Source organism: Erinaceus europaeus, chromosome 23 (assembly GCF_950295315.1).
Source record: "Erinaceus europaeus chromosome 23, mEriEur2.1, whole genome shotgun sequence".
In the NCBI taxonomy this organism is placed as follows: Eukaryota; Metazoa; Chordata; class Mammalia; order Eulipotyphla; family Erinaceidae; genus Erinaceus; species Erinaceus europaeus.
Window position 1 is genome coordinate 3,977,426 of NC_080184.1, and position 12,783 is coordinate 3,990,208.

The 12,783-nt window shown below is 47.0% G+C and overlaps 1 protein-coding gene across 1 annotated transcript in view; it reads left to right on the forward strand.

Moving 5' to 3' along the window:
- INSR (insulin receptor) overlaps positions 1-12,783 on the forward strand; it is a 137,706-nt gene that overhangs the window by 94,310 nt on the left and 30,613 nt on the right. The window contains 5 exon segments of the mRNA XM_060181625.1: positions 275-489; positions 1,732-1,858; positions 3,819-4,069; positions 7,092-7,259; positions 12,318-12,519. Coding sequence (XP_060037608.1) covers positions 275-489; positions 1,732-1,858; positions 3,819-4,069; positions 7,092-7,259; positions 12,318-12,519 — 963 coding nt within the window.

Here is a 12,783-nt window from a genome sequence, read left to right on the forward strand (position 1 = left end):
CCTTCCTTCTTTCCGTTCTTCCTTCCTTCCTTCTGCTCCAACACTCATGAAGCTTCCCCCCTGCATGCAGGGACTGGGGGCTTGATCCCGGGTCCTTGCCCATGGTAACCTGTGTGCACCACCAGGTCCCTGAGCATCTCTCTGCCTATGATTCCTGGGTTGGTGTGGTGTGTGCTGTGTTGGTGTTTGATCAAAGCTGGGACTGTGGCTGTGAACATGGGACCCTCCCATTGATGGTGGGTGACGGCATCTGTCCTGGGTATGTGTCCATCAGGAACTACTCCTTCTATGCCTTGGACAACCAGAACCTACGACAGTTGTGGGATTGGAGCAAACACAACCTGACCATCATGCAGGGGAAGCTCTTCTTTCATTACAACCCCAAGCTCTGCCTGGCCGAGATTCACAGGATGGAGGAGGTTTCTGGGACCAAAGGGCGTCAAGAAAGGAATGACATTGCCCTCAAGACCAACGGGGACCAGGCCTCCTGTGAGTGGCCCTGGTCTGCCCTGCCCTCCCTCTCCCCTTGACATCCTCTCTTACCCCTGAGAGAGTTACAGCTCCCCCTCCCCCCAAAAAATGACCATATATGTGCAGGCTGGGCAGTGTTATTTATGTTACCATGAACAAAGACCTGGGTTTAACCCCCGCTCTCTCCCCGAACCCTGTTCCCATCTGCAGAGAACAAGCTTCATAGGTGGTGGAGCAGGGCTGAAGGTGTCTCTTTGTCTGTGTGTCTCTCACCTTCTTTTAAAAAGAAAGAAAAAAGGGGGGTACAGGGAATGGGAGGGTCACTTTGCGGGCCACCTAGCACCAGCAATAAGCCTGGTGGTGAGAGAAAGGAAGGAAAGAAGGAAGGAAGGAAGGAAGGAAGGAAGGAAGGAAGGAAGGAAAAGAAATCTGGCTGGGGAAAAAGCAGGATAGTTCTGCAAAAGAGTCTCCTGCCTGAGGGCTTTGAGGTCCCAGGTTCAATCCCCAGCACCACCATCAGCCAGAGCTGAGCAGGGCTCTGGTGTCTCTATCTATCTATCTATCTATCTATCTATCTATCTATCTATCTATCTCATTAAATTAAATAAATAAATATTTTTAAAGAAAGACCCAAAAAGGAAAAAAGAAAACAAATCCAACTGACAGTTGGTCAGTTCTCTTTCTTTTCTTTGACAGGACAGAGAGAGAGAGAGAGAGAGGAAAAGGGGAGAGAGATACATATAGAGAGAGACATGCAGCCCTGCTTCACCACTTGTGATGTTTCCCCTTTGCAGGTGGGGGCCAGGGGCTTGAACCCAGGTCCTTGTGCCCCTCCCTTCCTCCCTTCCTTCCTTCCTTCCTTCCTTTCCCTTCCTTTTTTCTTTTTGTTAATAGGACAGAGAGAAACTGAGAGGGGAGGGAGAGTCAGAAAGGGAGAGAGACAGAAAGACAGTACAGCCCTGCTTGACTGTGAAGTCCCCTTTGCAAATGGGGCTTGAACCCGGGTCCTCATGCATGGGAACATGTATACTCTACTGGGTACGTCACTACCTGGCCCTTGCTTCTTGCCCTGGGAAGCCCTGTCATTCTCCAGGGCTGATAAGCCCTTCCCTGGGGAGATGTCAGGATTCAGACCCAGAACGGGGAGTAGGAGAGTGACACTTGCCACCCTTCCTGGAAGCCTGAGACCCCTGGAACTTTGGGGGCTGAAGCCCCTGACTGCTGCTCCCATGGCCTTTCTTTTTTGTTCAACTGTCCCAGGTGAAAATGAGTTACTTCGATTTTCCTACATCCGGACCACTTTTGACAAGATCTTGCTGAGGTGGGAACCATACTGGCCTCCCGACTTCCGAGACCTGCTGGGGTTCATGCTGTTTTACAAAGAGGCGTAAGTGGACGGGGAGAAGGAAGATGGAGGTGTGTGTGTGTTTGTGATATTCTATGACTGACCAGGTTCTAGAGAATCCAGAAGGGTATGTATTTGCCTGTATGTGTGTGTATGTGTGTTTCCATGATCAACCAAGGGATCCGAAAGGCTCTAGAGAACCCAGAGGGTGTGTGTGTGTGTGTGTGTGTGTGTGTGTGTGTGTGTGTGTATCTGTGTTTCTGTGAGTAACCAGTTGGTCAACCAGGTCCTAGAAAATCCAGAAGGTGTGTGTGTGTGTTTCTATGAGTGACCAACTGGTCGACCATGTTCTAGGGAATCTAGAAGGTGTGTGTGTGTGTGTGTGTGTATGTGTGTGTGTGTATGTGTGTGTGTTTCTGTGAGTAACCAATTGGTCAGCCAGGTCCTAGAAAATCCAGAAGGGGTGTGTGTGTTTGTGTGTGTGTGTTTCTGTGAGTAACCAATTGGTCAACCAGGTCCTAGAAAATCCAGAAGGTGTGTGTGTGTGTGTGTGTGTTTCTATGAGTGACTGACTGGTCGACCATGTTCTAGGGAATCCAGAAGGTGTGTGTGTGTGTGTTTCTGTGAGTAACCAATTAGTCAGCCAGGTCCTAGAAAATCCAGAAGGGGTGTGTGTGTGTGTGTTTCTATGAGTGACCAGCTGGTCGACCATGTTCTAGGGAATCCAGAAGGTGTGTGTGTGTGTGTTTCTATGAGTGACCAACTGGTCAACTAGGTCCTAGGGAATCCAGAAGGGGTGTGTGGTCAACCAGGTTCTAGGGAATCTAGAATGTGTATTTTTTAAAATATTTATTTATTCCCTTTTGTTGCCCTTGTTGTTTTATTGTTGTAGCTATTATTGTTGTTGTTAGAATGCATATTTCTATAGTCAACCAAGGGGTTACCAAAACTCTAGAGAACACTGAGAGATGTGTGTGTGTGTTTCTGTGACTGACCAATTGGTCAGCTATGTTCTAGGGAATACTGAAGGGGTGTGTGTTTGCCTGTGTGTGTATGTGTGTGTTTCTGTGGTTGACCAATTGATAACCAGGTTTTAGGCAATCCAGAATGTGTGTGTGTTTCCAGAGCCACCCACTTGGTGGACCAGGCTCTAGGGAACCCAGAAAAGGGGTGGTGTGTGGTCCCATCATCCTCTGGGGGGGTGTCTCTCCATCCCCTTCTTTTCATACAGTAGGTATGATGGGCATCTGTATTCATGTATTTTTTTTTTTTTAGTTACCATGTTTTTATTACCATTGTTGTTATTTGTTAAGTTTGTACATAGAACTCTTAATTCAGTTATTTTTTAAAAATTTTTTATTTGGTGGGAATTGTGTGGAGTTGTGCCCCTCTTATCCTATGGTTTTTGCCAGCGTTTCCTTTTTATAAATAAAAAAATAAATAAATTTCGTCAAACATCAAAAAATTTATTTATGATTGGATAGAGACAGAGGAATTGAGAAAAGAGGGGGAATAGGGAGAAAGAGAGGGACCTGCAGCCCGGCTTCACCACTTGTGAAGCTTTCCCCCCTGCAGGTGGAGACCAGGGGCTCGAACCCAGATCCTTGCGTGCACTATTAACGTGTGCTGAACCAGGTGTGCCACCCCCCAGCCCCACATGCAAAATATTTCGCTTATGTATCTTGGTTCGAGACAGAGAGACACAGAGAGGGAGAGAGCTCAAAGAGAGAGAGAGAGAGAGAGAGAGAGAGAGGGAGATGACACACCACAGCTTTACCACTCCTGAATCTTCCCTCAGTGCAAATCTGGTGTCTGGAGGAATGGGGGGAAGGGACTCGAACCCAGGTCCTTGTACATGGCAAAGTATGTTTGCTCTACTTGTTGAGCCATCTCTGGACTCCCCCTGAGAACTATCGGGGGGGCTTCCCTGTATTCTGGGCCACCCCACCTTCTGTCTGAAGTCAGCATGGTCACCTCTTCTTGTCCCCTTCCGTCCCCAAAGCCCATACCAGAACGTGACGGAGTTTGATGGCCAGGACGCCTGCGGTTCCAACAGCTGGACAGTGGTGGACATCGACCCCCCTCAGAGGTCCAACGACCCCAAGTCTCAGAACCAACCCGGCTGGTTGCTGCGGGGGCTCAAACCCTGGACCCAGTACGCCATCTTCGTCAAGACCCTGGTCACCTTCTCAGATGAGCGTCGAACTTATGGGGCAAAGAGTGACATCATCTACGTGCAGACCAACGCCACCAGTGAGGGTTCCCCCCACCCCCACCCCAGGGTCCCTGCACCTGCTGACAGCTGCTGGGGGGTCCGGGAGGGGCACACGGTAGAACATACACATTACCTTGTGCAAGGACCCGGCTTCAAGGCCCTGGTCCCCACCTGCAGGAGGGAAAGCTTCACCTAGTGGTTGAGCAGGGCTGTAGGTGTGTGCCTCTGTGTCTCTCTCCCTTTCTGTTTCCCCTTCCCCCTTGATTTCTCTCTGTCCTATCAAATGGAAGGAAGGAAGGAAGGAAGAAAGAAAGAAATTAAGGAAGAAAGAAAAAAAAGAAAGAGAGGGAGAAAGAAGGAAGGAAGGAAAGAGGGAGGGAGGGACGGATAGAGGAAGAGGCAGGGCAGTGACACACCTAGTTAAGGGCACATAGTACTAAGCACAAGGACCCATGCAAGGATCCAGGTTCGATCCCCCATTCCCCACCTGCAGGGGAGGATGCTTCACAAGCCTCAAAGCAGGTCTGCAGGTCTGCAGGTGTCTGTCTTTCTCTCTCCCTGTCTCCCCCCCTCCTCTCTCTACTTCTTTCTGTCCTGTCCAGTAAAATGGCCGCCAGGAGCAGTGGATTTGTAGTGCAGGCACCGAGCCCCAGCGACAACCCTGGAGGCAGAAAAGAAAGAAAGAAAGAAAGAAAGAAAGAAAGAAAGAAAGAAAGAAAGAAAGAAAAGGAAAGGGAGAGAGCGAGGGAGGAAGGGGAAGGAAGGGCTGCTGCAAGTGCACTAAGCCCTAGCAATAACCCTAGTGGCAACAGTAATAGTAATAGTAGTAGTAGTAATAATAATAATAGTAGTAGTAGTAATGGGATAGAGTGAGATATAGAGAAAGAGAGACACCACAGCCCTGCTGTACCACCACCCCCAACCCCACCCTACCTGCAGAAGTTTCCCTCATGTAGTGGTTAGGTGGCTTGAACCAGGTCCTCAGGCATAGTGAAAGTGTTAAGCCTTAGGGACCGGTCACTGATGCATGTTACCACTCAAGGACCTGGGTTCGAGCCTCCAGTTCCCACCTGCAGGGGGGAAAGCTTCACGAGTGGTGGAGCAGGGCCGCAAGTGTCTCTCTGTCTGTCTGTCTCTCTTATCTTCTCCTCTCTTCTCAAATATGTATATATATATTTTTTCTTTTTTTTAAGACTTTTTAAAATACTTATTTATTCATTTTCCCTTTTTGTTGTCCTTGTTATTTTTATTGTTGTAATTATTATTGTCGTTGTTATTGATGTCTTTGTTGTTGGATAGGACAGAGAGAAATGGAGAGAGGAGGGGAAGACAGAGGGGGAGAGAGAGATAGACACCTGTAGACCTGCTTCACCACCTGTGAAGCGACTCCCCTGCAGGTGGGGAGCCGGGGGCTTGAACCGGGATCCTTACGCTGGCCCTTGCGCTTTGCGCCGCCTGCGCTTAACCGCTGCGCTACTGCCCAACTCCCAGATGTGTATATATTTTTAAATAGCGGTTTCCAAGATTATAAGATGACGGGGTATCATTCCCCACAGCACCCACCACGAAAGTTCTGTGGCCTCATTCCCCCCTGCCCCATGATATAACCTGATAACCACCATAGTTCTCCCAAGTTTTAAGACAGTTTGCTTATTATTTTTTTTAAATATCTCAAGTCTTAGTTTGTCTACTTCCTGTTTGTGTAATAGTTGCTTAGTTTTTTCCTTTTTTTCTTTTCTTAACTATTTATTTATTTATATCACAGATAACCGAGAAAAATCATTAGGGCAGGGGGAGATAGAACTAAAGAGAGTGGTCAGGGAGGTGGCACAGTGGATAAGGCATGACTGGTCTCTCAAGCATGAGGTCCTGAGTTCGATCCCTGGCAGCACATATACCAGAGTGATGTCTGGCTCCTTCTCTCTCTCTCTCCCTTCTCTCTCTCCTCCTATCCTTCTCATTAATAAATCAATAAAATATTTTTTTAAAAAGAAAGAAAGAGAGAGACACATGCACCCCTGCTTCACCACTTGTCAAGCTATCCCCTGCTGGTGAAGAGTGGGGACTTGAACCTGGGTCCTTGCGCACTGCAAGGTGTGTACTTAACTAGCTGTACCACCTCCGGGCCCCAATTATTTCTTTCTTTATTTAATTTTTATCGATAAAATGGAAACACTGACAAAAACAATAGGATAAGAGGGGTACAACTCCACACAATTCCCACCACCAGAACTCCATATTCCATCCCCTCCCCTGATAGCTTTCCTATTCTTTATCCTTCTGGAAGGATGGACCCACTGTGGGATGCAGAAGGTGGAAGGTCTGGCTTCTGTAATTGCTTCCCCGCTGAACATGGGTGTTGACAAGTCAATCCATACTCCCAGCCTGCCTCTCTCTTTCCCTAGTGGTGTGGGATTCTGGGGAAGCGGAGCTCCAGGACACATTGGTGGAGTCGTCTGTCTAGGGAATTCTGGTTGGCATCATGCTGGCATTTGGAACCTGGTGGCTGAGAAGAGAGTTAACATACAAAGCCAAATAAATTGTTGACCAGTCATGAACCTAGAGGCTGGAATAGTGCAGATCAAGAGTAGGGGGGGTCTCCGTTTTGAAGATAGCTAGTAGGCCTTTCTTAGTTATATTCCAAAGGGCCCATGACTATACTAGCTTTTTCCTGAGAGGAGGAAAAACTGATTGAACGTCTCAAACCTTTATTTATTTATTTATTCATTTTTTATTGCCACCAGGGTTATTGCTGGGGCTTGAAGCCTGCATAGGGAATCCACTGCTCCTGGTGACCATTTTTTCCCCCTTTCCTTTTTAAATTTTCTTTTATTTATCTATTTATTTTGGATAAAGACAGAAATTGAAAGGGGAAAGGGAAAGAGAGAGAGAGAGAGAGAGAGGCGCACCGGCAGCCCTGCTTCACCACTCATGTAGCTTCCCCCCTGCAGGTGGGGCCCCAGGGTCTCGAACCCGGGTCCCCGTGCCTGGTAAATGCCTGCACTCTTAGCAAGTGTGTCCCCCCCCTCAGCCAGACACCTTACTTCTCTCCCCCCACAGACCCCTCCGTCCCCCTGGACCCCATCTCCGTGTCCAACTCGTCCTCCCAGATTATCCTCAAGTGGAAACCTCCGTCGGACCCCAACGGTAATATCACCCACTACCTGGTCTTCTGGGAGGAGCAGGAGGAGGACAATGAGCTATACCAGCTTGACTACTGCCTCAAAGGTGAGCTGAGCCCTGAACACACTTCTGGGGGGCGCTCACACGCGTACTCACGCGCTGTGACAGACTCACAGTCCACTCACAGACACTCACACTCTAACAGACACACTAGCAGACACACAACACACTAACACTAACACACACAACACACACACACACTAGCTGACACACAATACACTCACACTCTAGCAGACACACAATACACTCACACAGACTAACAGACACACACAATATACTCACACACTAACAGACACACAATACACTCACACAGACTAACAAACACACAATACACTCACACACACTAACAGACACACAATACACTCACACAGACTAAGAAACACAATACACTAACACACACTAACAGGTACACAATACACTTACACAAACAGACACACAATACACTCACACAGACTAACAGACACACACAATACACTCACACAGACTAACAGACACACACAATATACTCACACACTAACAGACACACAATACACTCACACAGACTAACAAACACACAATACACTCACACACACTAACAGACACACAATACACTCACACAGACTAAGAAACACAATACACTAACACACACTAACAGGTACACAATACACTTACACAAACAGACACACAATACACTCACACAGACTAACAGACACACACAATATACTCACACACTAACAGACACACAATACACTCACACAGACTAACAAACACACAGTACACTCACACAGACTAACAAACACACAATACACTCACACAGACTAACAGACACACAATACACTCACACAGACTAACAAACACACAATACACTCACACAGACTAACAGACACACAATACACTCACACAGACTAACAGACACACAATACACTCACACAGACTAACAGACACACAATACACTCACACAGACTAACAGACACACAATACACTCACACACACTAACAGACACATAATACACTCACACAGACTAAGAAACACAATACACTCACACACACACTAACAGGTACACAATACACTTACACAAACAGACACACAATACACTCACACAGACTAACAGACACACACAATATACTCACACACTAACAGACACACAATACACTCACACAGACTAACAAACACACAGTACACTCACACAGACTAACAAACACACAATACACTCACACAGACTAACAGACACACAATACACTCACACAGACTAACAAACACACAATACACTCACACAGACTAACAGACACACAATACACTCACAGACTAAGAAACACAATACACTAACACACACTAACAGGTACACAATACACTCACACACACTAAAAGACACACAATACACTCACACAGACTAACAGACACACACAATATACTCACACACTAACAGACACACAATACACTCACACAGACTAACAGACACACACAATACACTCACACAGACTAACAGACACACAATACACTCACACAGACTAACAGACACACAATACACTCACACAGACTAACAAACACACAATACACTCACACAGACTAACAGACACACAATACACTCACACAGACTAAGAAACACAATACACTAACACACACACACTAACAGGTACACAATACACTTACACAAACAGACACACAATACACTCACACAGACTAACAGACACACAATATACTCACACAGACTAAGATACACAGTACACTCACACACACACTAACAGGTACACACTATACTCACACACTAACAGACACACAAATACACCCACACTAACAGACACACAATACACTCACACTAACAGACACACACACTAATACACACAGTGCACACACACACTAATAGACACACTACACTCACACATATACTCACAGGCAGACAGTACACTCACACACATACACACATGTACACACACATACACATTTACACACACAGTAATGGACACAGAAACATATAGGGAGTCAGGCGTAGCACACCTGGTTAAGCGTGCATAGAACTAAGCAAAGACCCAGGTTTGAGCACCCGGATCCTCACCTGCAGGGAGAAAATTCATGAGCAGCAAAGCAGGTCTGCAGGTGTCTGTCTCCCTTTATCCCTCCCTCTCTATTTCTCTCTTCAATAAAATGGAAAAAAAAAAAAAAAGGCCACCAGGAGAGTGGATTCGTAGTGCCAGCACCAAGCCCAGTGATAAACCTGGATGCAAAAACAAAACAAAACAAAACCCCGACATGTAGCACAGGACACACACAGGCAGATGACTGGCTAAGAAATTTATGGTCTGTTTATACCATGGAATACTACTCAGCTGTTAAAAATGATGAGGTCCGGGGTGGGGAGACATCACAGTGGCTCTGCAAGAGACTCCTCCCTGAGGCTCCAAGCTCCCAGGTTCAATCCCCAGCACCACCATCAGCCAGAGCTGAGCCAGGCACTAGTCTCTCTCTGTCTCTCTCTTCTCTGTATCTGTCTCATTAAAAGAAATAATGACTTAAAATCAGATTATATAGAGACACAGAGCCACTATGTTGTGTCCCCCCTCCACTACCAGTGCAAAATATAGCTATTTTATTTATGAGGAGACACACACACACACACACACACACACACACACACACACACACACACACAGAGAGAAAGAGAGAGAGAGAGAGAGAGAGGGAAAAACAAAGCTTTCCTCTGGCACATGTGATTTCGGGGACTGAACTCAGAACCTCGTGGTTGAAAGTCCAACACATTACTTACTCACAGCTCTCCCTCTCAGGCTTGAAATGAGAATCTTTAAAAATTTTTTAAAAAAATATTTATTTATTTTCCCTGTTGTTGCCCTTGCTGTTTATTATTATTATTGTTATTGATGTCGTCATTGTTGGATAGGACAGAGAGAAATGGAGAGAGGAGGGGAAGACAGAGAGGGAGAGAGAAAGACAGACACCTGCAGACCTGCTTCACCGCCTGTGAAGCGACTCCCCTGCAGGTGGGGAGCCGGGGGCTCGAACCAGGATCCTTACGCTGGTCCTTGCGCTTTGCACCACCTGCGCTTAACCCGCTGCGCTACCGCCCGACTCCCAAAATGAGAATCTTTTCCTTCCTTCCTTCCTTCCATCCATCCTTCCTTCCTTCCTTCCTTCCTTCCTTCCTTCCTTCCTTCCTTCCTTCTCATTTCTCTCTTTCTCCCTCTCCCCCTCCCTCCTTCCCTTTCCTTTTAAAATAATTATGTGTGAATTTATCTTAAATCTCTTCAGGTTGGTGACCCTTCTTTTTCCCTTTTTCTTTTAAAATTTCTTTTAATTTATTATTGGATAGAGACAGAGAAAAATTGAGAGAGGAGGGGAAGATAGGGAACGAGACAGAATGAAACACTCGCAGCCCTGCTTCACCACTCAGGAAGCTTCCTCCCTCCCCCTCCCGCAGGTGGGAGGGATCGAGGGGCTTGAACCTGGGTCCTTGTGCCCTGTAATGTATGTGCTTAACCAGGTGCGCCACCGCCTGGCCCCTATTTCTTTATTTATAACCACCTGCCATCAGGCAGCAAGCAGCAGGAATTCCTAATGGTGGAGGTGATGGTGGTGTGTCTCTTCTCTGGCTTCTGTTTTGACCTTTGGTGGTTGGGAGTCTCCTGTCTCCATCTTCCCCTCCCAAACCCTGCCCCCAGGTTCCCCTCCTCTGAGCTGCTGTCAGTTTTTGGGGGGTGGGTGGCCCAGCCCAGGCCCAGCTGCTACCCAGAGTCAACTCTGGCCTCAGGCACTATAAGTATAGCTATGAGCTCACCTCCTGGACTTAGTGAGAGGTTATCACTTCATTTGCTTTATATAAACTCTCCCCTCCCCACTCCCTACCCCCCAATCCCGAGTGGTTTTTTTTTTTTCTTGGTCCTATATTTGAGTCCCCAGAGCCTGAGTTAATGGCTATAACTGCATATATATTTAATAATGATAAACAAGATTGTAAGATAACAGGGGTACAATTCCACACAGTTCCCACCACCAGAGTTCTGTATTCTATCCATTCCGTCGGAAGCTTCCCTATTCTTTATCCCTCTGGGAGTATGGACCAAAGATCTTTATGGGATGCAGAAGGTGGGAGGTCTGGCTTCTGTATTTTTTTTCTCCACTGGACATGGGCACTGGCAGGTGGATCCATACCCCCCCCCTCCAGCCTGTTTCTGTCTTTCCCTAATGGGGGTAGGGCTCTGGGGAGGTGGGGTTCCAGGACATATTGGTGAGGTCATTTGCCCAGGAAAGTCAGGTTGGGCATCATGGTAGCATCTGCAACTTGGTGGCTGAAATGCATCAAGATATAAAGCAGAAAGAAAACAAAAAAAGACGTTTAATAATCAGGAACCTAAAGGTAAGAAAATAGCAGATGAGATCTTCATTTTGGAAAAAGCTTGGAAGTCTATTTTAGGTCTATTCCAAGGGGCCCATGACTTTAGTCATTTTTGCCTGAGCCTGACAGCTAACACGCAGGTGGGCTCAAGGTATTGTCTGGGGAGATGGTGTCAGAGTTGGAAAAAGAACTAGAAAGCTGGATCAGGGAAGAGAGTAGCTCCCAAATATGGGAAAAGTATATAAATACCATTAACTGTAAACCCCATCGATCTAATCTGGGGCCCATATTTAGCACAGGAGCCTATGTAATTACACCCCGCCACACACACACACACACACACACACACACACACACACACACACACACACACAGAGAGAGGGAGAGAGAGAGAGAGAGACATAGTCTTTTATCCCTTATTTCCCTAAGCATCATTACCTCTAGTTCCATCCACTTTCATCTTTTTGATGGCAGCGTAGTATTCCACGGAATATATATCCCATACCTCCTTTAGCCAGTCATCTGATGATGGACATCTAGGCTGCTTCCACTCTTTGGCTGTTGTGAATAAATGCAGCTATGAACACAGGGGTGCATATGCCCCTTCAAATTAGTGTTTGAGTGTCCACTGAATAAATGTCAAAGAGTGGTCTCGCTGGGTCATAAGGTAATTCCATTTTGGTTGTTGTTGATGGACTCTCTGTACAGTATTGTGTGTGTGTGTGTCTGTCTGTGGGGACAGGAGAGCTGAGCCTGCCCCTCTGCCTCCCTCCCCACAGGGCTGAAGCTGCCCTCCCGGACCTGGTCTCCCCCGTTTGAGACCGAAGGCTCCCAGAGACACAACCAGAGCGATTCTGAGGACTCAACGGGTGAATGTTGCTCCTGCCCTAAAACCGACTCACAGATCCTCAAGGAGCTGGAAGAATCCTCATTCAGGAAGACCTTTGAGGACTATCTTCACAACGTTGTTTTTGTGCCCAGGTGAGGGAGGTACCCATGGCTGGGGGGCGGGGGTGGTGGTGGTGGGAAGGGGCGGGGGGGGGGAGGTCCTGACTTAGAGGAGAGGGGAGGGAGGAGTGTGGGGATCCCTCACACCTGAGCCAGGAAGAGCTGACAGACGCCAGAAAAGGGACCCGTGTTTATTTCTGTTACTGTTATTTCTGTATTGTTAGCATTAGTGTTATTCTTCTTTCTTTTATTTGTCCTTGGCTATTTGAGTTTCTTTTCTTTCTGTTCTTGTTGTTT